Source organism: Athene noctua, chromosome 1 (assembly GCF_965140245.1).
Source record: "Athene noctua chromosome 1, bAthNoc1.hap1.1, whole genome shotgun sequence".
NCBI classification, from domain to species: domain Eukaryota; kingdom Metazoa; phylum Chordata; class Aves; order Strigiformes; family Strigidae; genus Athene; species Athene noctua.
The window spans coordinates 183,880,351-183,907,223 of record NC_134037.1 but is presented as its reverse complement, the minus strand read 5'-3'; the positions used below and the strand labels follow the sequence as shown (position 1 = coordinate 183,907,223).

The window sequence follows — 26,873 nt, the reverse complement described above, 5'->3', positions numbered from 1 at the left end:
TGTAGGAAGCTGGCAAAGTAGCTAATTTCAGTGCTCTAGAAAAGTTTAAAGTGAAATAATCTAAGGAAACGGAAGCCTCTATTTTTAACCTTCTTGATCATGGGAGATGGGAAGGAAGAAGAGGAGGCCATCTACTGCTGAAGTCTAGTATGCTGCTGTAAATTTAATGTATTTTCCACTGCAGTTTTAGTGAAGAGGTACTTGTTACCTGTGGATGTTCTGTTACGTTTGAATTAAGATCAGTGTAGGTTTGATGGCATGGTGTTTTCTATAATTGTGCTTTATCTATTCTGTAATTGTGCATTTATTATGATTGTTTTTTACTTTCCCATGTTTTTTGGTAGATCTGAAATTTTATACCGTAAAGAAAATATATTACTTGTGCTGTCTTACTCTTTTAGTTGCTTATACTGAAAGTGAATTTTTCTAAGAGTTCTAAATATTTTTTATATTGGGTTTGAGAGGGTTGTCTTAAGATTTTTTTTTTCTTACTGCACTGCTACTATTCATAAAAAGTACATTACCTGGCTGGTTTTCTCTGGATTTTTCACAAAATATTTTTTAGTCCTGTATTAGCAAAAACGTGACAGTGAAATTATGAGTAATTTCTCGTATTAGTTACTTGGAAGTACTTTACTGGTCTCACTTGAAGCTTAAATATAATATATGGCGCAACTACTGGCAACCATAGAACTAATAGCACCAAACTTCATAACCTCAATCTCTTAAAAAGTTTCAGATGAACATAAATCTGTAAAACTGTCTTTTTCTTTAGGATATATTACTAATATTGGTTGGGGAATACACTGTTCATTTGCAAGATCTGCATTAAGGAGGACTGTGGGAGACAAGTGTATTTGAGAAATTATAATAATACTGGAATAATTAAATTTTGGGAAAACAGGCGCTAAATTCTATAAAAGCTTGAAAATTGACAAGGGTGTCAGTTTGGAGTGTGGGAAGCAATTGTAAGAGTTTAACTACAAATTTTAGCGAATCTTCTCCATACCTGTATTAACATTATATATTTGTAGTTTACGTGAGTTCATATTCATGATTGGTAGGCTGAGAATGTTGAGGATCAAAAGCTTAGAAATTATATGAACTAGCATGTCATAAAGTGGAAATAATCTGGCAGCTGTATCTGTAATTTTAAAGTAAACATGAAGAGTGAGCTGTAGAGAAGAAAATGTAGCAAGGCTGCATATCATTGCAGAACCATTGCTTTTTTCCTTAGGTAGTTACACTGGGCTTTAAAGAAGTCATTTTACTTAGCAGGGGGCGTGGTTGCTCCAGTGGTATAAAAGCAGCAAAGATTTTGGGCTGATACAATTTCTTTAGATCTCCTGATACGTTTGGAAAATAAATGACACATTTTAAGCATGGTTTTCTTTAATGGGTTTATTTTTAGACCATTTTTAATACCTGAGAGAGAACCATTAAATGTTTCTGTAATACCAGTTAAAACATGGAGCTTTTAAATAAATAGATTGAGGATGTCTGTGTGTGTATGCTAATGTATACACTATTCACTATGACTTGTCCATTGTCTAGGCAGCTGAAACATGCACCCAAATGTGCTCAACCAAGGGTCTTTAACTCCTGAAAGAGCGGAAAAACCTTAAATAATGAGGTGGCTGCCATCGATCACTTCTTGAAAGAAATTAAGTCTGAAACCAAAAGCATCAAAGATCTGTCAACATATTTCCACTTCAGTTGCTTAGAGCTAAGTTGAGCTTAGACTTGCTCTTTAGGCAGGTGATTGAAACGGTGCCCTTGGATCATGTGTGTCTCTGTGTGTGTGTGTGTGACATTAGTTTTACTCTCACTCCCACATAAAGTATTGCTTTATTAACGTCGTTCGGAAACTTAAGAAGAAAAGCAGTCTGGAAAGCCTGCCTTACAGATCTGCAGCATAGTTTGGGTAGGAGTCTGGTGAACCGCAGTGTAATGCCTTCTCTGGTCTCAGGTTTCCCTCTGTGCCCATGGGCACCCACCCACACCACTGAGGGGAGCTTGGCCTTTTACAAAGCAAGATGTCTCTGCTGTGCAGGCGTAGTCAGTGCATGACAGTGCAGTAGCACCTTAGAAGACATTACATAGAAATGGTACAAGAATCAATAAAACTTCCAGGAATTTGTAAATTGAACATGTTTGAGAAATGCCATGCATAGTACTTTTAGGAAAAATACAGCACAAGTATAACACTGTTTTCAAGTGGGCTGGATAAGGAGGAGCAAAGCTGTTCTGAAAGTTTAAGTGAGAAATTCTTGTCTTGAATTTCTAGTATTAGCTGATATTGTGGACTTTTCTGGGTGTGAGGTATTTGTTTACTGTTTTACCTCACAATTTTTTTTTTTAATAGGATGTATGTGAAGTCATGGTATGCATATTCTTTTGGCACTTATCTACACATCACTTTGTTCTGAGACTTGAAAAGAATGGTCTTTTGAATATATATTTTTCTAACCATTGTTTTGTACTCAGTCCAGTTGCATTTACTTTTTCCTCCCATTGTTTGTCACTTTATGCTTGATTTCTCTAGAAACAGTTTCTGGTAACTTTTAATATGTGTTTTCTCTTTTATTACTATCATTAAGTAATACTAATTAGTAGAAATAGTTTGTGTAAATTAATTTCAGTAAAATTTAATTTAATATGCGCCAAGTATAGTAAGATTTTGGAGGACTTGGGTTTAAAATATTTTAAAATATCAAATTAATTAAATTTTCACTTGTGCTGAACTTATTTCTGCACATAGACATGACAGATGTCTGTTTCTAATCTCATTAAACTTTAATTTATATCTAGGGAAACACTAGTAATTAAGTATTGTTTGGCTATAGGGTATTCTAAAAAACTTTCTCCTAGACTACAGAAGTATAAAATCCCTTTAGCATCACGTTCATTGGCATGTTTTCTAGAACAATGGGCCCTCTCAGTGTACAAAAAAGGTTTTCTTTGGTTAATAAGCAGTTGTAGACCATATCAGGACATAACTGTATATACCTCAAGATTCTGGTGTTAACCTCTGTGTGTCTTCAACTAATTGCCTTCTAGTCAGCCCAAAGATTACCAGTTAACCTAAGATTCTCAGTTTTGCTGACTGAGACTTGTCTAAAGTGATTTAAAGCTATAATATGCTCACAGGAGTGTTTTACAGTGCTTTTTTATTGGAGAATGTTTAAGTTAGCGTCTGTCATTTGACACTTTAACGGTGTTTGTACAAATCAATAAATCGTGCTGTGTGTGTATATTGTATGTACACACATGCTTGTATATATTTAGTTATTTCCAATCTGGCTAGTTGGTAAGGAAGAATGATAAATTTAAGGGTGGAGGGAAGCCTTCAGCAGTGCAGAGCCAACCATTACAAATGTACAGAAACTTGAATTACAAATAGTTGTTAGAACATTTTAGAAAAATCTGTGCCATAATGTTAGGGATAATCACATAGACCTCAAAATTTTATAGAGTTTAGTCTAGCAAGGTCAGACTTAAGTGTAACAAACTAGTCTGCAAATGATGGCATAATCTTTCTGGATATAGGATGTGAGAACATAGTAGATGGGAAGAGAGTTTTGAAGAACTTTACCCCTTTGTTTCTGTACTACTCAAGAGACAGCCAAGATACATTGCCTCCTTTGTTTCTAGTTTATTACAATGAGAGTGAGGGTGTGCTAACCTTTTTTTTGCTATCAACTTGAAGTGATCCCACAAGATTTGCAGGAAGTATTCCAGTGCATGACAGTGTCTTGCAGCATTCAAGACCATTTTAGCTACTTGTTGTTGAGATGTAAAGCTTCCTTTGATGCCTTATTTTTTTCTAACACATGGAAATTAATGGGCTTGAATTTGGAGTTTTATGTCCCATGTTTTGTTCCTCCTTGTCTGCTGAGGGACCTCCCTTTTCCTGTCTGCTCAATTTTCTTCCTGCTTTAAACTCCTCCTATTACTCTTGTTCATGTGCAAAGAACTTAATACTAAGAGTTTGCTGGTAAGATCTCACAGATGCACCTTTTCATCCTTGCTCAGCTGACTGCCATTAGGAAAGTACAGATGTTTCCTCCTCATTTCCTAGTTGCATACAGAAGTTGTGACCAGCGGTCAGAAGAGAACAATTTTGGTGTTCATGCATATGCTTACACACAAGCACATATGCAGTCCTCTGTGTAAGGGTGTAGCGACTCATCACCTCTTCCAGTGACTCTTCTGTGATGGTTTCGGTAACTGCTGGGCAGGATTGTGGCCAAGTAAGCTAGTCAGAAATTTGAGTTCTTAAACCAGAAGAGTCATTGCAAAATGAAGGATACAACTGCCAAGCAATTTGTTAGACTGAACTGAACATAGAAATAGGCTTTAATGTGTACTGTGGACATAGAAATCTGGCAGCTGTGTGACTTGCTGTTCTGCAGCAGAAGGTTGCAGCATTGTGGTTTGCAGTATGGAAGAAATAAACAGGTAACTGCAGGGCTTGTCTTTACTAACTACAACCTTAATTACCAATATCATGAAGTTGGCAAAGACTGTTTTCACAGAAATTGATGAAAATGTTATAAATGCTGATTTAGAATCAGTGAAAGTAGAACACTGCTTCACTTTTTGCTCTAAAGCTGTGCTGTGTCTGGACAGGTGTAGTGTCATGTTAGACTTCTTACATAAGTGGAAAAATTCAGCTTGTTTCTCAGATTCTGGAGGTTCTCCATTAAATTTTCCTTATCTTTTAGTTTAGGCTTTTGATTTTTATCTGTTTGGGGTTATTTTAAGTCTCTCCCAATGTACAGGTCCTTGAGAAGCTCTTGTAAATATTTAGAGATTGTGAGTAACAGAGAGAGCTTTATTAGGATTGCCAAAAGTCATAAATACCTTGCATGTTACTGTTTCTAGCTAATAATATACTCAATACAAAGGTCCAGTTTGACATCGGTTAGTAGAACTGTAGTCTACTAATTTCCTCCACTTAATTGTCCTAGCCGCTGCATATTCCTGATGTCCTCCTCTTGGTTATTCACAGCTGCCATATGTAATTTTGTCTGTTTTCTGGTCTAGATGTCAGGTCACCCGCTGCCCAAAAAGCCTTCGCTCAGCCAGCGCCTCCAGCAGTTGCCTCTGCCCTGTTGCTCATCGTAGGTTCTAGCTGGTGGCTTTGTACAAGTTGCCTTTAACTTTAGGCTATCTGTGTGTACACAAATAAAACATGTTTTAAAGCGCTCATGGACAGTTTTACTTAACCACTCTGCCCCCATTTTTTTTTATTGTTTATCCTCTGTAAAAAACTAATAGTAGATACAAAAGGATTTTTCTTAAAAGTACTGGCTTTTAACCCGGCTATGGTTTTTGAAGGAGGAATTTCAGTCATCTTGATGAAATGTGGGTATATTTTCAGCAAGAATTTCCCATAATATTTGTGTTCTGAATTTGGGTATGGATCATAGCTGCTGTTAAGAAATGGATAGCTGCTTGGGAGACTTGGCTACTTGTGTGGAACTGTTTCAGCAATTTCTGAGCAGCCAGACAAGTTATGTGTGAACTGCAATTGGACATAGCATTTTATTTTATGCTTCAATATTCTAAGCCAGTATTTCTTAGCTGTTTTGGGGAGTATGGTAAAGGATAAAACCCAAAGTATATTATTTCTCTGTTGTTGCTTATTAGTCAATGTTTCTTGTTTCTAGAATAGTAAAAGGAGATTTGGGGGTGTCTTCAGGCACATTTCTTGTAAGCATTTTTAGGCAATATAACCTCTGTTGCTTCTTCTAAGTCAGCAAATTGTATAGGTTCTCTCTCACTCATGCATGTTGCTTCACATACATTTTGCATCACAAAATCTAGTTGTTCAGGGTTTTCATGGACACCCGCTCTATTAGTATTACATGTAGCAGCGAATATGTTGCATATGATGAACAGTTTTCATATAATACATGTATAATACCCTGGCCATCAGTAAAGTGTTAGTGAGATTTAAGAAAATGTAAAGGGACTGCCTAGTATGAAAAAGGGCATTCTTTTTGGTTTGGAATCAATTGATTCAGTGTAGTGCACAATACAGGATGTGATGATCTGAAACACTGTAGGAAACAAAATAATTCCATTCAGGTTTTGGGTGCCAAAATGGAGTGCTCATGTTTTCTGGTCACTCCACTGAGTTTTTACAGCATTATTTCTGTTTTTCCTGAATGTTTTTCTTCAGCATGAGGTCACAAGACAGATAGATAGCTGATGCTTCTTACTTTTCTTGACCCACATAAGCTCAGGTGGCTGTAAAACAAGGACAGTTATGGACTGAGGAGTAGGATGGCCAGTGAAGTTACTGTGTATGCTGCCCTGTTGTACAGATGTTAGAGCTGCTTCGTAGCTTACAGAGTAAGATTAAAAGGAACTGCCACCATTTTATTTGTCATGCTGTAAACAGTGGCAAGCCATGGCTCAGGAGGTGGTGATCAACAAATAATTCAAATATTTGTGAGAGTGACATACTTGTCAGCTGTCTTAGCATAGGTTGTTCAGGTTTGTAATACCGTCTGTTAAAGGCGGTTAGCACTTGTCTCCATGTAAAAAAAAAAAAAAAAAAAAAAAGTCTGATAATGAACACACATTTTTCTCCGCACTTGCAAGATGGTTGATTCATTACTGTAGCTGGCTAATTCCATCTTGTGCCTTCTGTTTTATACATTGATGTATGCTGTGTTGACTTATGTTACTGTAAAATTAATAGAAGCAAAGACACGGATTTGACGTTATTAGCACTTTTTCAAGTGCTTATTTGTAGCTGTTTAAAAAAAAAAAAAACCAACTTCAAAATACAGTATGGTCTTAAAAAGACTGAATTTCAAGTGACCTTTAGAAGAGATGGTGCTGTTACTTCCTTGCTGTAGGGTAGCATTTTATTTCTAAGGGAAGCGTATCCCAGCGATGACTCTGAATGCTTAGTTACCTTCTTTGAGTCTTTGTCCAGAGTACAGAATCTCATTTGTGCAAGTTTCTGTTTGGCCATCAGTATTGTGGATTTTTTTTTAATGAAGGATTGAATAGATGTTTGATAAGTTACTTTATTCGGAACCCGGGGTTAAATCATGCAGTAAAATGAAGATAAATCATTTGGATTAAGAAAAAAGTTATAAGGTATTTTTATTTTGAAAATATACACATAGCGTGGTGAACTTTGTTGTACTTTTGACTAAGCCATCAGTATGTAGTTTGCCAAACCTTATTTCAAAATTCAGCTCATTTTTATGACTTGGCTACTTGAGAAGAGCTGAGTCAATAACAGAGGACAGACGGTGAGGAAAGCCATGGTGTACTGCGGAGTGCTGTATTTAACAGGGGGTACAGAGTTCATGATGGCATTTGCTGCAAACCACCCATGCCTGGCTGGCGTGTGCTGCCATGGCATGAAGACTGTGTGGGTCTAGCTGGTGTGCAGCTGTTTCTGAACCATGGAGGATGCTCCTTGCTTCAGCAGCTGGGCAGAGTGTGCCTGATGCATTCATGCTTTGCATGGTGGGGTGGGAGGCAGTGACCACTGAGGAGGAGCAGGGTGTTCTCTTCAGGGCAGCCTGCTTGAAGGAGCTGGGTGGGTTGGGGCTGCTGGGGGTCTTGGCACAGTTGGGTGGCTACAGACTGTCTCTGTGTCTCGCAGAGAAGGTCCTGCAGGCCCGAAGTGCACTGCTGCCCAGGTCTGAGCTATGGTAGTAGAAGGTGTCCATGTAGAACCTCCAGGACTGCAATGGGACTTCTAAAAACAAAATAGCAACAATCCCCCACCTGCCCTCTCAGTGTAAACAGTTTGTTGCCTGTGTCTGTGAAAGACAAAAAAAAAAAATCATCTTCTATTCCCGCTTGATTTCTTGGGTTTTTTTGCTGTGCGTTTGGAGGGGGTAAGAGCTGTGGTACAAGAGGATTAGTTGAATTTTATAACAATGGCTATAACTTAAATTAATGTTTGAAAGGAGGTAAGAAAAAAAGTCTGGCTGAAAGGTTTTCAATGTGTGCATGATTACACATTTTGCCTTCTCTATTTCTTGCCTTGTGACACTTCAGTAATATATTCAGCATAGTACTTTGGATAAACTATTGCTAGATTTATCAGAATGTTTAATTCTCTTCTAGTTATACTGTTACTCATTTTTAAGTTGCCTGGTATTTTTCAGATCGGTAATGTGAATTAATACATTTTTCTAGCTTGTATTCCCATTTGTCAGACAAAACCATCTATCCCATTAGATTGCTATTCAGGCTGGGATCAGATTTAAAGGAATGTTTCTCCTAGTTTTCTGTTGAGGAGTATCATAGTAGACACCTTCTGCCTCTGCTGTTGCACCTGACCGAAATCAGGAACAAAACCAAAAAGTACTTGTTGGCAGTTGCTGTTCTTGCATCCTTCTCTCTGTTTCCCCTACACCTGGTGGCTTTTTTTCAGAACTTGGTGGGTCTTTTTAATAATTAGCCCTCATGGTTAGTGCTTGTCTCTTTATCCAGGCCTACTTTGGAAGATAAAGTGACTCTGGGTGTAATTTAGGCACCTAGATGTTGTCTGAGAAATGGCAGCTAGTTTGCAAACACTTTTGAAACACCTTTTCGATTTCCTGTTCAAGACCTTGCAAAAACAGGCTCTGTTTGTCTTAATTTAGTTCCTCCCAGGGGAAGTTTTGCTCAATTAGACATAGGGATTTTAAGCAGCCAGGGCCCTCTGATGTGGCATCAGGGTGGTGGGAAGACTGAGGATCTTATCTAGTATTTTCTGATGCCTTGTGGTTTGGTGATCTGGTTCTGTTTTTGAAAGTCCATGACAGTGAAATTGCTGCCCCATGCTACCAGTCAAACTGTGTTTTAGAGAGTTGTATGCTAGAACTGTTCATTTATTATTTAAAGGTTGAGGTTTTCTGTGGTTTTTCAGGGGGTTGAAATCAGATTCTGTTAACGAAGTATGCTAAAGCTGAGGGCAGTTTTGCAGTTTTGTTTAAAATGGTATTTAGCTATTGCCTTCTACTGTCTTCTTTCCTTCTCACCTACTCTCCACCATGAACTGATGCATTCAAGAAATATCTTTCGTTGCTGCATATTCGGAAGGCTGTAGTAGCTGGAATCCTTCTGTGTATAGTTAATGGATAAAAATATGAAATAAGTACACAAGGAGCAGGAAAAATGCCTCTGTCAGAAACAGTTTTATTCAACTGCTCAGTTTTATTTTTTAGTTTGATTTCTGTATTCTGTTTAACTTGATAATTGATGCAGAGAACGTGTTAACAAAACTTGGGGTTTCAGATATGTCTGACTGCATGCAAATACCAGACTTCTGTTTCTTCTTAATGACAATATTTAATTGGGGCAGATCCAAGTCACATGACAACGCTTAAAGATTTTTCTCTCAGCTTGGTGTTCAGGATTTGGGTTATGGAAGCTTTCTTACATGTTTCTGTATTTGCTTTTGAAAGGTTTCAGACTCATAAAAAATTGGGTGCCTAATGACTGAAGAGAATAATTACTTTTCGGAAAGATAAACGTTTAAAGATAATGAAGAATCAGCAAATCAGTTAATCTGAAGTTATGGTTGGCTCTGATATATGCAAAATTGCCCCCTGTGGACCACACTTACTTTTACCTGGGCTGTAGATCCAGTGGCCACAACCAGTTGTTGTTGTAAACTGGTCCTGGAGGAATTCTATCTTCAGCTGGAAGTTCTGAACCTTCTTATAAGTGTTTACCAGTTGCCATGGGTGGGATAGATGATCACTGGTGACAGATTAAAATGCCTTAGTAGTTCTTTACTACTGTGAATAGCATACTTCAGGGCAGTCCTGTTTTTTATTTAATTAAAGATGGCAGCATTTTTATTCTGTCTTTGTCTTTATAATGTTTTGAAAAGTTGTTTTGTCTTTATTGTAATACTTTGAAATATTGCAACAGGTGTACCTTGTACAGTTGTTTATATAGAAGCAGAAAAGACTTGTCCTATTTTATAGTGTTTGAGCTAATTAAAAAAACCTAGAGAGTAAAGCAATATTTCCAGAAGACACTTAATTTTAGCAGTGTAGTGCTGTAATTTGTGGCTGACCTCCAATATATATATCTGCATCAGTTCCATTTTGTCTTTGTTATTCTGGAAACCCTTAGTTTCCCTAACTGGAAAAAAAATAATCTTGTTCTCAGAGTTGTGTGTGTTAAATCAGAAATATATTTTTCAGCCAACTTAGTTAAGCCAGTGCAAGACACAGGGAGAAACTTCAAGTTCTTAGTTTAAGCTTTGCATGTTTTGACCTAGATGAATTGAATAAAGGAGGTTCAGAGGCTGCATAGATAAAACCGTGACTGAATTGAGAATCAGTGTGATGTTATGCTTTGTCTGAAGGGAATCCATTTTGGGACAACTTTGAATATAGTTTAAAATAAGCAACATCAAGTTGTTAATGGTCTGAATATCTGGAAGACAGGTTTTTATGTATTCTTTTTCCTACAAGGTTTCCTTCAAACCCATTAATTAAACTGTTCATGCATGCTTTTATAACATTGGAATGAAAACCGGTTAGGCCAGATGCATTGGCTTTCTTCAGTCTCCCTTTTCCAGAAAGTGAGCGTTGTCCTTGTCCTGGAAGCCTGAGCCATGGTGGGATCACAGAGAGCATTGAATTAAAGTTCTTGTAAGGTTAGAGTATCATGTGCAGGTTTTATGTACGAATAAAGGGCAAGGGTGTGTTTGTATAACAGGCAAGCATGTCTCATAACTCATTCCAAAGAAAATCTTGTCTATAGTGTGGTAATTTAGGAGCTGATGTCTAGACTACTTTGAGAAATTGTAAACATGGTGTCTTCAGAACAAAGCCATAAGAGTTTAAGAAAAAATTCTGCATGTTATATTTTTAATATTTGACTGAATTCCAGAGAGATCAGAAGTATCTTGGTAATAATTGTTCTGCCTGACTGTTAGATGAATTACTGAAATAATACATATGCCAGTCCATATTAACATTTTCTTTCTTGAATACAGCAGCTTTAGATTTGTATGATTACATGATGTAAACTATGTATTTGTCAGTAATGGAAAGTTTTGACTTTAGTGGTGTACAAATTTATGTACATCTTCATCTTATTAAACTGTTTACACATGTTTGAGAATCCATAGCATATGATCAAGCTCTTTATTATTTGACCTAAATAGCTTGATCTTTGTGCTGTTATACTGAGCTGTTAAAAAATTTTAAGCTTGTGATGATATTTTTTTTTATTCTACTACAGTTAATTTTGAATACGTTTATCTCAAAAATACTTAAATGTTTTCAGGAAGCAAGTAAATATATTTTCTCTCTGCTGTGTGTGCCGTTAGTGCTTTTTGTTAACTGTTGAATGGTGTGATTACTGGACCACTGGAGTAGCTAGAATGTGACCATAGTAGTATTTCCATCATTTGAAGTGTTTACCATTGGATTCTTCTGGTTGATTTTGTTTTGGGGTGGGGAAGGACTTATAGTAAAAAGACAGACATGATTTAGTTCAGACTGAGTTACTGTTTATACAGGTGTTATCAGATGAAGTGCAGTTACCAGTCCCAATGATCTTCCTATTCTGCAGTGTATTTGTAAGCATAGTCCAAATCTAGCGTCAGGAAACCTTAACTGGGTATTATACCATATGAACATAATTTCCAGTTTATGCCAAACAGTATTAGGCCATAGGTTATGCAGAGCTTAAGTCAGTCCCTAAATTAATGCATGTATTTAATCTTTGCAAAGCTGTCATCATTCTAGGTATTAGAAATGCCTCCACAAATAAACACTGAAGGTTTTGAAACTATGTCCAATGTATAATTGAAATGACTACATTAATAGCTTTTCCATAAAGGAATTTTATGGCAGCTTTCAGAGGAGAACATTATCTTAGTGGTTAAGATATGATTAAAATGATGATTTGGGAAATAGATGTGATTCAGCTGAATGTTAACAATTTATTTATTTGTATAATTTGTTCTTCCTGTTGGGTTTTTTTGATTTTTTTTTTTTTTTTTTTTTTTTTTAATTTACCTTGATGTTCTAGAACAGTGTTAGTGTAGAGTCTTCTCACAGAATTTGTAACCTAGTATTTTCAACATTCCTGTCAATACTGACATAGCTGTTTTGGTTTTCTATTACCCACTGGTCTACAAAGAGTTTGCCTAGCAAGGGGTGTGATATTTTAAGCTTCTAGATAGTAATGCTATTACTTATTATTTACTATTTCTGCTCTAATAGCTTCAGAATTCTTTGGAGACATTTTTTGTGTCCCTTCTTTTTGAGGGAGAGGAAGCAATTGGGATGGGTCTGGACCAAGAGAATATCATTAAACAGTTGGAAATGTGTAACTAAAAAGAGAAGAAATACATTACATAGTGCTTTCTTAAATTTTATTTCATTTTTTAAGGGACAAACAATTACACTGCTTTGACACCTTAAAGAAATTAAAGCCTATTAAAGCTTCTAGTAATTTTTAGCAGTGGTGAACTCCAGCTTCACATTTGTGTTCTTTGCAATATGTGAGAAAAACTGGCAGGACTACATGCCATTGTAATTAAACTGTTAAACATAGAAACTTGAAGGGAGAGGCTTGTCTTACCTGTTCAGGGAGTATCTGTCAGCATATTTAAATGAAATTTTATTTTGAAACTGTATGCTTGTAATTATTAGCACATTCCTAAGCAGCATAACTAGTTTGTGATCAAATGATGGAGGTATCTTCAAAACATGTAATAACATTCATTGCACTGTAAACTCTATACCTTTTGTATTTATTTGCATTATTTTTATTTTTACAGGATTACAAAGCCATTGACATTTGCTGACTGTGTCGGTGATGAGCTTCCTTTAGGATGGGAAACTGTTTATGATCAACAGATTGGAGTTTATTATATGGACCACATAAATCGTGAGTAGATCTGTGATTATTTTGAGGAACCATAGCAAGCTGATGTTAGCTTTGTTTCTGATACCATTTAGGCACCTCATGATACAATGAGAAAATGTATGCACGTAATTTCTTGCAGTGTCTGTTTTCTCATCTGTCAAATAAGGGCACAGTCCTTCCATTTGTAAAGAATTTTACAACCTATGATTGAGTTATAATGTATGAAACTATTTTGTTTTGCTTTGTTGTACTGTGGAGTATCAGTAATTTTGTTGGGTTTTTTTTCATATATCAGTTATAAAGTTCGTTATGTTATACCCTTGTATTTTCTAAGTCATCTGAGGTTCACTTCTCTATTGAAAACCAAAATACGTTCTGAGATTGTGCTGATCTCAGCACTTGTGCTGAAGTGCTGATTTTTAATTGGAAGCACTATGAAATACAATAATCTCATCCTCTCTTAAACAATGCTTTAATACAGCACGAAGTGCTATCAAAAAGACAATGAATCTCCCTTTTGGAAACCAAGAGGGAGAAATTTCCAACATTTTCTCTTTTGGGCTATTGTTGAGCTTTGTATCGCCACTGACTGGCACATTTGCCAGTTCTACTTTTTAAAAAAAGTCTTATCTTTATAGCTTTGTACTACTGTTGCTGTTACTGTTGTGCTTCTTATCACCAACGAGTGAATGCTTTCAATATTGTGGGAATTGACGGTAGGGAGATAGAAAAAAAGTAAGTAATGTGGGCTATCACAGCAATGGTAAATAGTACAATCTGCAAAATCAATCTCAATACTATCTACTTGAAATCTAGTCAATTAAAAAATAAAAAAGTAGAAATAGTTTTTGGCTTCCTGCCATCATTGGAATTACTTGTGTATTGTGGTTTCACAATTACTTATTTAAAAAAAACAAAAACCAACAGAATAACAAATGTTCCCATGATATTGTTTGACCCACGCACTTATTTGTTGTGAAATTAACAAAGATCACAAATCAAATAATAAACTTTCAAGAGCTGTTCATGCACTGATCACAAGGATAGATGGCTGAGACAATTGAAAGGCAATAAATACAGACTGTTAGGTAGTTCTTACAATAACTGTTTAAAAGTAGTAGTAGCTTAATGATAGCTGTTTAAACTGTCGTGGTAACTTTAGTTAGTGTTGAAGTTTAATGAAAAGTGAGGTTTACACCGGAGTACGGTAATGGAATGCATTTGCACCAAATTATATACACCGGTGTGAATGCGCTTATTAAAAAAAAATACAATAGAGTATATTGGCAACTCTTCTTTTTTTTTTTTTTTTTTCTTGAACTTTGTAAAAGGCTTTAGGAGGCCCTAAAGATAATGAATAGAACATGAACTCCCATTGCAATGCTGTGATTAAAAAAATCTTCTGAAGCTTCTTCCGTATAGGCATCTTTGATAGGAATAACAATCACCATTGCATGCAAAAGGAATCACTACTTTTTGATTTTCAGACTTTGTAATTAGCTGCTTTACCGTAGACATCAAGTTTGAACTTACAGAAAGGATGTTAATTATTTTAGGTATGTCAGATCTGGCTTGCATTTTTTTCTGTGCAATTGAGAGCAAAACCTGTAGAAGAGAGTTTTTGCAGAGAGAAATTGAGTTCCCCAATGCTCAATGGGAAGGCACAGAAAGAGGAGATTAGTATAAATGGATCTGGGAAAGTAAAGCTAATCATATTAGCAATTAAAAAAAGGTAATATATGAACAGAGGGATAGAAACTTCATAGGGCCCATGCTAAACTGAGTGAAAGGAATCATTCTGCAATTAACAAGGTTGCAAAATTTGTCTCTTTCATGATAACTAATTACTTGCAGCCCACAGATATTATCCTAAATGGTAATTCAACTGTCACAGCAAAATGAGTTTGTCACCCTTAGGCTAATACAGTGCTTGCATATACAAGCAAGATTTATATTCAGAGAGAAGACAGAGTTGATATTATAGCTGGGTAATTATTATTCAAAAATTAGTAGGATACTTGGTCCAATTGTAAATGGTAGATAACAAAGGTACCAATCAAGACTGCATTAACCTCCTTTGTAGAAGTGAGAACTAATGAGAAGACAATCATGTGCATCATGATGTGGTGTCAGGCAAGTGGCAGAGATGGTGTAGGAACTGAAGAAATGTTTGTCTGAAGTGAGTCCCTTACATTGTATTCTGAACTATGTCTAAGATACTTGGAATGGCAACTTCCACAGGAAAACATTCGGACTGCCTTTTGTGGCTGACCGGGTTAAACGCTTTACACAGCGTTGGAGTTCTGTGTTAATTGACAAAACAGGAGTGCTTTGGTTTCAAGAAATACTGTGAGAAAATGCAAGGAATAATGCAAAGAGTCTTTCAAAAGGGACCTCTTACACTTTGTGCACTGTCTCAAACTTTTTGCCCTTGCACTTTTTAAAAGAAAACAGTAATGCATCTGATTTTTCCAAGCCTCTTGCTATGTTTGTTTACCCAGAAAACAAACATAACATAAAAAGATTTCTAGGCAATAACCTTCCATTTATATTGAAAAACCCCAGGAACAGAGGAATCTTCTGTAAATCTCAATGGTGCTTCCAACCCTGATCGCCATCGTGTTCTGTAAATTCAGTACTTTGTTGACACCCTTACTAAGCTGCTTTTGGCTCTTGTCCAACCATTGCTTAAAAACTTTGGCGGCTGCCAGCCGCAGAATTCCTTTCCCTCCTCCTCAGAGTCTTGGGAGCCTTTGAAGTCTCCTTTAACCAGTTGGGCATTCCCCAGTGAGGGAATAATATATTCTCTGCATTTGTCTGGAGCTGTTCTTGAATTACTGTAGTATTTTATTTTTATTTTTTTCAGTGAGATATAACGAAATGAAGGAAGTTTAATTTTATCATACAATGTAGCTTTAGTTTTGTTGTTACATGGCAAACTTGTGTAGAAATCCAGGGCAAAGTGAAGCCTCTGTACTTTATAAAACAGAAGAGAACGTCACTGCTTTACTGAAGAAGTTTTCTGCCTCAGAAAAATGCTGCTAGCTTTTGAGATGGCTTCTGAAATTATTTGATAAGGGATGCAGTGTCTGGTAGTATAGGACCTCAGAAGTTTAATGTATGATACAGTGTAACATTTTAGGCATGGCTGTTTATTGAGGTTAGAACTATTAATTTCCTATTCAAAAAGTGACACTTACTAGGATCCATCTTTTCTGTCTCCTATGTATTTATTAATTTCTACATTAGCAGTTTCAGGAATATTAAATTTGTACAGATTTCAGGAATACTTAAGGACAGATGAGTGTTGCAAATTTTCGTGCCCTCAGTAAAGGATGGGCTGCAGTGTGAACTCTGTTTTCTTAAGCTTGCCCTGCACGCAGAAGAGGATTTATGGAGACTGCAACAAGCCATAGCACGTCCTCTCCTGGGCCTCATAGGTAGCTTGGAGGCGTTGGAGCCTGAAGGTGCTCCAGGGAATCAAGGGTCCCTGGGATGGGGGGAGAGATTGCAAAACTGTACGTACAAGTGTTGCAGTGCGAGGACTTGTGGGGAGAGAAAAGTTACAGCTGTCGAGAGAAAAGGTTATTCAGAACCTGATACACAATCTGTTGGAAGTACTGTTCCTTGATGAGCTTCATGTTTTTGTTTATGTACTGTTCAGATAGTTCAGGTGGTAGAGCTGCTATCATGACCCTTGACAGCCTTAGAGTTCTTAAAGTGTTGGGCTCAATCTTTTCTTGTTTCATCACTGGCACCAATATACTAAATTATGTATGCAAGATTAATAAAAAACAACTGGCTTTCATCTCTTGTGAGAAACAAAGTTTGGAAGAATCACTAGATGCTTACCTCCTGACTGTGCTGCCGGTTATACCACTACTTTGAACATACAGTAACTTCTTGCTGGTAGAGCCTCAATCATCGGAAATTAACATTCACTTAAACATGAGATTTTACATGGACATCGTCATGTGAAACATATTTGCTAGCTTGAGCATCACAAAAAGAAAAGAAATGAACCAGTAATCTTTTAGGATTTTAATGCATGTGTCCTCCTCAAATGTCTTTTGTCAGTCCAAAAAGAGATTGCTGAATGGTAGTAACTTTGAAAATCAGTATATAGGGGAAAGATTTTATACTGGAAACCTATCTTTGATTTATGTTTGAATACGAACTGTTGAACACTCTGGAAAAGGATAGAATGAGAGTGCTATAAGACAATAAAAATAAAGCAATTTAAATGCTTTTATGGACTTGAGATTAAAATGCTAACTTTTCTGTGAAATGATCGTATTCTTAATTACGCAGGTAATCCTGACCTTTCAGGATGTTATACTTGTGCAATTGTATGTAGTATCCTGAGGTTGTTCCAACCATTTCTAGAGTTATGGGCTAAGTATTGAGATACCTTTAATTCACCTACGTGGTTCTGGGGTTTTAGGTAGTTCTCAGAATTTTCAAGTTGACTACAAGGGAAGGTTAGAGCCAAAACACTGTTTTCTTTGGGTTTGCTGTAGTTTGTAAAGAAAAGAATCTAATTTAAATGCCTTTTGTATTTGAAAGGGCTTTTCCTGTTCTTCCACTCTGCATTCTTTCTTCTTTTCATCCAGGCTGTAGTGATTTTTGAGCACTGTAGTGCTGGATGTGCTAGTTGAGAACAGACCTTATCAAAATGATTTGTACTTTGTGGGATAAAGTGTCTTACGATTTTTTTTTATGCTTTTCTTCTTAGAGCTCACACAAATTGAGGACCCAAGGGAGCAATGGAGAAGGGAGCAGGAACGCATGCTAAAAGAATATTTAATAGTTGCCCAGGAGGCACTCAATGCCAAGAAGGAGATTTACCAAATAAAACAGCAGCGTTTTGAACTAGCCCAAGAAGAATATCAACAATTGCACAAAATGTGTGAGGATGACAGCCGTTCTTATGCCAGCTGTGAGTTTACTAGTCTTTTCTTGATTTACCCACTTGCCTCTCACAACATGGTGTAAGAAATAATGGGAAGTGTTTCCATCGCCTGTTTCTCCTCTGAATTAAGATTCTGACTACAGAAGTGAGGTGATATCCTTTGACTGCTATTCAGGGCCTTCCATTTCCTGTTAGGTCTATCTATTAGAATATGCCTTTTTAACATTAAACAGGCATATATCCCAGCTAGCATCTCTAGCCATCTCAAAGCCAGCCGTAGTGATGCTTCACGTAAGGCAACAAAGATTTAATGTTGGTGGACCAGCCACCTACTTGCACTCTTAAATTCATAGATTATTCCACTATCAACATGGGGGGGAACCATCAGTTTATCAGAAGCCTTCTGCAGATCCATGGTTGGTTTATTGACTTCTTTATAAAGAGTTAGGGACAAGATGGGGTGGTCAAGAGTTCCTCTGACTGTGACGTAGGAAGCGGTGTTTCATTAGTGCACCTCATTCTTGAATGCCAGCCTCTGATCCTGATACTGGTGGTGAAGGTTGTAGAGCTTTGGTATCTTGCCCTTTTCACTCTACAGATGTTTCTGGTAACTTGGAGTAGATTATACACTTTTTCTGAAATCTGAAGTTGTTGCACTGCTGTTACGGCTGTTGGGTGATGCAACAGGAAAAGGTTTCTTTGCCTGAAGAGTCAAAGCAGTCTAGTTGAAAGTGGTATATCAAATGGATATATGTACCAGCCACATGGAAACAAAGTGGAGTTTGTACTGGTGGCTGCTGTGTGTACAGCCGTTGTTCAAACTGCAGGATTTTCTGGTAAATGCCAAGTACTTGATAAGTATGGGAAGCTCTGCTTAGAACTTCCTGAAAACGTTCAAGAAACCTGACTGTGGAGGAGCAGTTAAAGCAGGCATCTGGATAGAAGTGTTTAGCTACTAATCCAGTGGTATTTATTAATCAAGGTAATTAATATTATACCACAATCCTTAATAAAAGATGTTTTCTAGGACTGAGGTGTCATAGATGGTCTTGATCAAGTGTTCTTTTACTGTTGAACTTGGATTCTCATCTTTTTGTTTATTTTTAAATATATGTATTCTGTGATTTAATTTGTGACATAACTGAAGAGTTATGACTAATCTTATTTCTCCCTGTTATGTTCAAGTTTCTTAAGAATTATTACAAAACATGATTTTTTTTCTTATTATGAAAGAAATTTTTAAAAAGAAATTATTGTTTAAAGAGTGTTAAACTATAGGTTAAAGACTTGGAATAGGGTAAAAGGTAGTGTCATCAGTTTTTTTAGATTGTAATCTATATATTTACTACAATACTTTTTTAGGAGCTTGTTTTTTTTTTTTAATTTGCAATAGTTCTGTGGGAAGTTTTGTTGAATTACTTCAAGTTAATATATAGAAAGAAGCTTCTGTTCAAATGATAGTATACTAGAAAAAATATAAGCTGTTTTTCATATTTTCAAAGCTTTTGTTTTTCCAAGTTGCTTGAAACAGCAAAAAAAGGACTGGAAATGACAAAATTGTAGGTCATTTGTAGCATGAATACAAATGCTATGTCAGTCGACTTTTATGTTTTTTAGGCTTCTGATGGTTTGTTTTTTTAGGTATACCTATGGAATTGATAATGAGATACTGTCAAATAATTTAAATAATTCCACTTGTTTTGAATTATAAAAATATTTTGATTTTCTACACATGTGTTAATATATTTTATATTTGTTTAAGGTCACATGCATCTGTTTTGAGAAAATGGGCTGGGCTAATTAGATGATATATTTAAAAAAAAAAATAAAAAATCCCTTTAGGGATTAATCGTGCTATTAACTCAAGATTCCCCAAGACTTCTTCAGTTGTTTTTCTTAATTTGACTCTATTCTGGGATGCTAGTTTCTCCATTTACTGTACAGAAATCTAGGCTCCTAATTCAAGTGCAATTAGATGGCCAAAGATGAGTGCTTATATTGTGAATATTCCTGCCTCCACCACTGCTTGTTTCAATCTGTTGCATTAAAAGAACTAAAACTTCACAAACTGTTTTCCTCCTCTTTGCTTGAGGGTGCTGCCATTGATTCAGTGTCGTGTGCTCATGAGTGGGAGGTGGTGTGAGCTCAGCAGTTGTGGGTTGGCAGGGAGGTGCCCATGCAGCAGTTTTGTGACTCAGTTGTGATCAGCACTGTTTCTTTTTTTAAAAAAAAAAAAAAAATTCCATAGAAAATCCTGGATTTAGAGAATTAGTCCAAGCATGACTACTCGTTTTGGCAAATTCCTGCATGCTTGACATGACCTTGGTGTTGCAGTATTCTTTCGAGAGTTGAAAGGCTCAGTGCAATGCAGACATGGATATGGGTCTCAAAGCAGCAGCCTTCAGCTCTACAAAAGGATGGTAGGTCTAACAGCACAACCCCATCTGCTCGCATAACGGGCATTTTTCAGTGAGTGCTGCCGTGAATGGCTCACTCAATAAATCATGGTTGGTCTTGCCCAGCCTATCCTCTAGGACCTTTACTTCATCTGTTTTAGGCTTTAGCTTGTAATGGCGCAGCTTGAAATCATTGCCTGACTAGATAACGCCGCGTTACAAGCTCACTTGCCAGAGGTTGAGCTGTGTGTCGGTTCCATGCACTGTTGCTTTAGAAGGCAACTCCTCCCCGTAGCTGACTGAATTTTGTTCTGACAAGAGTTTTGTTCCTTTAGTCCCTATCATACTGTTATGTCAACATACCTGGGAAGCAATTAGCAGTTGTTAATGTTACACAAATTGCTTGCATCAGTAAATGTCACCATCCTGTCATGGAAGCCAGTTGCTTTTAGGCAATATGTGTATAGTGCTGCTATCTACATTTTTTGTTGTTGTTCAGGACAAAAAAAAATTCAATAGGCCGAAGATAATTCTTCAGTTGTACTTTAGCACAGAGGATTATTTTTAAACCTAGTGACTTGTAACACAAAGAATGAATGCAATGGTCTATTAAATAGCGCCACATCTTAACAAGTGTATTAAAGAAGAAAAAAAAATAACATAAAATACTGTTTTCCATCTGTTTAGCATTCTCTGGATTTTCAACTAATACCAAGTATGACCCATATCAGATTAAAGCAGAAATAGCCAGTCGTCGTGACAGAGTGAGTAATTTTTTTTCATTTTGTAAAAATATGAGTTAGGCATGGGGAAGGGAGGGGGAACTTGTGTTTTTCTTTAACCTTAGCATTTACACTGGGTGTCCCAAACATTTTTTGAAATACAATATTTAAAAACGCCTTTCTGTTCTGACCTATTGTTCTATTAAAATGAGTCTATATTGTGAGTGACTTGCAAAGTAATGCTTTTTCCATGTTACAAGCATAAAGATTTTTGTCACGGGTGTCAGAGGCAAACTGAGCCAGGCTTTCAGAAATTGCTTTCTCTCTGCGAACTGCCACAAGTACTAAATACTCTGCAGCCAAATTCTTTCTTGATTGACTGCAGTTCAAACCCGTTGTCTTCATATTTTCCCATTTACCCATTTTCAGTGGGGTTCCATGGATGTCACTGAACTCTAGATTTAGCCATTTATTTGAGAATCTGTTCACAATTCAGTAGATATGTTGACCAAACAGAACTTTTTAGCTGATGTGGCTACAACTCCTGTATGAGGGGAGGGGAATACAAACATTCTGGCAGTGATAGGCAGTTCTGTAGTAAAAATGTTCCGTTTTAATATTTTGGGTTTTTTTAAACTAGAATTATGCTTTTAATACAGTCTTTGCTGAAGGAAGAATAGTTGACTTCTTGATTTTTCTCCCATGCTGCTTTAGCAGAGAGTTAAAGTCTGCACCTTGGTTTCAAGCAAATTGATATAGCAGTCATAAACAATTATAAAAAGCAGTTTATAATATTAAGCTCTAGAATCTATTTCTAAATTGTATGTTTCTTTTTATTAATGGATAAAATAGGATTTAGTATACCAGGCACTCAGCTCACAAAATAAAAAAACAACAACTTATCTTTGCAGGATAGTGTTCCGTTTTTGTTGTAGTGACCACTTTTCACATGAGTGCCTCTGAAAATAAATCCCGTTCAACACCCTTCAAAGGCATTTATTCTATCTGTATATGTTTACTACGTGCTGACTAGTGTTTGCTTGTTTTACATACTCTAAATGTCAGCATATTCTAAACAAGAAAATAAGCCATATTTATTTAAATAATATTTAAAGAAAATAAACAAGGTCTTCACTTACATGACTGTTTCTCTCTGTTTCTGCCTCTTAAAGCAAAACGATCTCGTAAGTGCATAGGATAACCTGTTCAACTGAATGTGTGCATAGGCTTTGAGTTGTTTCAGGTAACAGAACAAAATATGCACTAGAATGTGTTCGTGTACATGACATTAGTGATACAGTGAGTGGTGAAAGAGTTGATGAGGGTATAGGAGTGTTTTGGGGGCTGGTGCAATGAGTTTTGAGGAAAGGTCAAGAACACATGGGGAAGGGAGGGTCATGCAGGATGGTGTAACTGTTGCAAAGCCCCTCACTGTTAGAGTGGACAAAATCAATCTGTGCCTGGATATGTGGCAATTTTTTTTTATTTTTACTCTCTTTTTTACTAATGTTTTTGTCATTTATTAACGTATGTGTGAAAATCAAGAACGTTCTGGGTAAATTTTAGAGAAGGTACCAAGTTCAATAGCTTGAGCTTCTTCCATCCCTTCTTCTCTTTGGGCTCTCAGTTCAGTCTTACACCTCACCACCACAGAGCTCTCTTCCCCCCATTTGTCTCTAGTCCCTTGCATCCTCCTCCCTGCGTTGCCCTCAGTTATCTTATCAGCTTTGGAGGATAAGAAACTATTTCTTTGCAAATCATTTTTGGTGCTGATAGCACTCTTCCAAAGTCTGACCAACCTACTCAGGTAACTTTTCATAAAACCACAAAAATATGTTTTTGGAGATATCTCTGTCACTTTTGATTTATATTTGCTAGTTGGATCAAGGTAATTGGCAGGGGGATTGAGAGGGCAGGACAATATGAAAATAACTGTAGAACATCAGGCTGCCATTTCTGGGACAGAAGCCAATTCTGTTGCCAGTGATTTTGTTTTCCCAGATTGAAAGATTAACAGTGTTGAATGTTCAGGGTTTGTTTTTTTTTTTTTAAAGTCGACTAAAGAGTTGAAGACAGTTGAGAGGTGACTGCTACAAGGGTAGAAGAAAAAACATATGAATTTAAACTTGCTAGCTGTTAGCATAAGCTATTAGAAATAGAAAACCAATAAAATAGATGAGAAAATTGATGCTTTGAAAGCTGAAATGTTGTGATCACTGTTTGAATGGGTCTGATGGTATATCAGAAAGTCTTCTGTTGTTTTAATGTAAATTTTAAAGCAAAGAAGAGAACTTACATTATCACTTCCAATTTTTTTAAAGTGACTTAAGATTTTTATATTTGAAAAACAATTATTTTTATTATGAAAGTTTCTGTTCCATATTATTGCTTTAAATTATTTTCTTATATTCAGCTTTCTAGGCTAAAACGGGAATTGGCACAGATGAAGCAGGAGCTGCAATATAAAGAAAAAGGAGTGGAAACTCTGCAAGAGTAAGTTAAGAGTTTGTGGGAGGATCTTTTTTTTTTTTCTTTATTCGCCTTGGAATGAATTTCTTAGAAAAGCAATGCCAGAAAAAACCCCTATGTTGAAACCTCCTAATTGCTTTGCTTCAGAGTTTCTGCTGTGATGCAGGTTGAGAACAGTGTGAAATGATGGAAGAAGGGTTAGACAGAATTGGTTGGAATGGTGATTTCATAGATCCATGTGCAAAAACAGTTTTATACGCCTTGTTTTTTAACTCTTCCTGAAGATGTTGTTGAGGTGGAATTAGGTTTTTAAAATATTTTCCAAACAGTTTCTGGAGATATCTACTGCTTGGAGCACAGCCCGAAGCACCATGCGGTAGAGTAGTTTTCCTGTCAATAGTACCGAGGCTTTCTGGCTGGGCACAGGACTTCTAGGGGAGAGGCTGTACACCACAACACTGCTTCTTCCTTTTACCTGATGGTCAGGCCATCTCATTCTGCACAGGATAGCTGATTTGTGTGTGTACTGTAAATCTGATGGTCTGTGAGACCTTGGATTTTGTTGTATATGTGCAGAATGAGTGTGTGTAAGTGGGACTCCTTGTTTCTTCCCTTTGAGGGGAAAGGTAGCTCTGGGCAATTTGACACTGCTCCCAGGGCTATTGGACAGCCTGTGCTCTGTTTCACTTGTGCTTAGTGGTGGCAAAGGTTGTGAACTGCTGTGGTGACCCTCCCCCTGACACTCTTCCTGCAGGGCATCAGATGGGGACTGGGTGACTTCCATCTGTGTGCTGCTTAGTCACCTACACAAGTCGCACGTACGTGAGTTGCCCAGTGGGATAGGGAGAGGTTGCCAGGCCATGGAAAAGATGGCAGGTAAACACAGGTTGTTGTGACTTCCAGATCTGTTCCACAATGCCAAGGGCTAGACCATGTGTTGAACAGCTCTTGGATTTGCCTTGGACATGTGGCCATGCCTTTAGAAATTTTGGACTTTTTTTCCAGCATGCATGTGAATGAACTGCCTAATGCAGGCACTTCCTGAAAATGTTGGAACTGTTGCCTGGCTAATGTCTTTTGCAGCATAAGAAGAGTATCTGTGGAAATATTTTGAAGCTTTGGATTTATTGCGTTGGTGCTACAAAGCATGGGCGCACACTTTCGCTTCAGGAATTCTGGCAAAGTTCCAGGGATCCTGGAGCAATTAGGTTACTTATTTTCCAACTTTGATTTGGTTGGTATTAAGTTAACAAAACCATATAAAGGGAGGTACTCAAGATTTTACTTTTAAAGGAGAGGGAGTAGCCCAGCACTTCATATTGGTGTGGTTTTTGTTTTTCAGTTGGTTTTTTTTAAGCTTACAAGGTTCTTTTGTTTTATAATGCATTTTAAGAGCTTCAGAGAACAAAACTTGTTCAACCAAAATCCTTCACTGGCATGTATAATGTAGTAATTTTCAGGCATAAATATATTTTTATTGACTACACAAAGCCTTTTCAGGTAGTTAGGGGAATTATTAATGTATGATATTAGCTGACAATTAGTAAAATAAAGCACTCAGTATATTGAAACAGCAAATACTTTAAGTAGTATTTTAAGTATAGTCAGCATTGTAGGATGATGGCCTAGATACATAAACAGTAACAGAACAAAAGCAATTTTGTCTTAAGATTCTTAATCATCTTTTAAGTGAGTAAGAATTGCCTTGACTTTTCTACTTTATTTGTTTTTCTTTTCCTGGTTATTGGGTTATAATATGGGTATAGGTTCAATTATTTTATATAAAGGACTAACCACTTGACTAGGATGATGAAAGTATTTGAAGGCCATTTGAAACTCAAGATTGTTTTAATTACTATAATTCATTTAAGATAGTCCAGCAACTTTTTGAAAAGTAAAAGTCTGCGAATGATTAAGAATACAAATGTTAGTCTTGGATTTTAGCCTAAATGAAGTTGCCCGTACTCCCGGATGAGGGTATAGGAGTGACATTTGAGAGGAATTCTTTTAAAGCATATCTGATTAGTCAGTGGTCACTCTAATAATCTAGTTTAAAAGTCCAAGTGTGGCAACTCAGTGCTCTGGTGCTGCTCATTGCTACTATTGCTACAGTCAGTCTGCCCTGCTGGTGCGCTGGGTGGCATTTGTTGTTGCTTGCTGAAGCTGGGGGGAATGTTTTGCTCGTGCACTACCTGGGATCGCAGTGAATTTCTGTCAGTGTTTGTGCCTTGCTGAGCTCTGCTCTCCTGCAGTGACTTCTTCACTTGTAAACCAGAAGCTTGTGGGTTGGTGTTTGGTTTGTGTTTTTGAGTAATTTTTTAATTGCCTTTCTGGTGAGGTATGTGCTTTCTTTTGAGTATGTTGCTTCTAGTAGGAAGTGTGCCAGTTTGGAGAGCACTCGCACTAACAGCTGAAGAGAGAAACTTCTCTAGCCTCCTTGTGTAGTCGGCAGACAAATCAGGCTAAAAACCTGTGTTCTAGGTTGTCCCTGGGCGATCTCTCCCCTACCCCTTGTGTTTGTTGGGAGACAAGGGTCACTCAAGTCAAGTACCAAAGCTGAAGTATTTTAGTTTTTGCATATCCACAGTGTATTGTCTAAAAAGAAACTCATTGCTCCTTCTTTAAAACAGAAATGCTGATTTCCCTCCCCCCCTTTTTCTTTCCCATAAGTTTCTTACATCTCAGATGTTTCCCTCTTTTGTTACTTTTCTAGATTTTTGACCTGTGTAATTTTTCTTCTTTCTTGTGCTAGGTCAAATCTTCAAATAACTGCCAACTGAGAATGGCATACATCCTATTCAGCTGTTTTAAAGCCATGTTCTTTGTTTTATTTCAAGTATAAGCCAAGAACAGTATTAGGAGCTGTTACACTTTGGGCTTTACATCTGGCTGAATGTTTGCTTTGAAAGTCTGACCACAATGGCATTATGAGCAGGTATCAGAACCTGCTGCCATGTGACTCCCTGTGCAACCTCTGCTGCGTATAACTCTCAGAGAAGAGACAGATTTTATGGTGAGAGTGGTTAGGTTGCTCAGTATTTCCATCATTTTATATTGCTGTCTGATTCAGATGTGTTTGTTAAATGCAAATATCTTGCACTGATGTTTTCCACATACAGTGTCTGCCTTGGACCATATTTCATTTTCTGTTCTTAATTTTAGTGAAATGTCTTAGCCATCTTTGAGGAGAATAAAAAAACCCCAAGCGAACCCACAAAACAACGAGAGAAAACTGGGTGTTTGTGGGGAGAGAGAGGATTTAGGGTCTTTTTTAATACCTTTACAACTCCAATACAGTCAGAATTTCAAACTTTGTAGTGTTGCAGCTCTTTATTAGGGCTGTATCTTCTACAGTTTCATCCAAAGTTGCGTTTCATTATCAAGTTGTGGATAAGCCTTTGGACATCACAGTCTGCCTTTGCCCACTTGGCGATTTTCTGGAGCTCACTGTTTAAAGCATGCGAAGACCCCACCCTGCATGATGGTGTTCCTCAGCTTCCACAG

General features: G+C 37.0%; 1 protein-coding gene across 4 annotated transcripts in view; it reads left to right on the top strand.

Moving 5' to 3' along the window:
• Positions 1-26,873, top strand: part of WWC3 (WWC family member 3) — a 101,920-nt gene that overhangs the window by 25,882 nt on the left and 49,165 nt on the right. For all 4 annotated transcript variants that reach the window (XM_074907367.1, XM_074907358.1, XM_074907348.1 and 1 more), the window contains exons 2-5: positions 12,782-12,891; positions 17,606-17,809; positions 20,866-20,942; positions 23,314-23,393. In XM_074907367.1, the coding sequence (XP_074763468.1) occupies positions 12,782-12,891; positions 17,606-17,809; positions 20,866-20,942; positions 23,314-23,393 (471 nt within the window). The remainder of the gene's footprint in view (positions 1-12,781; positions 12,892-17,605; positions 17,810-20,865; positions 20,943-23,313; positions 23,394-26,873) is intronic.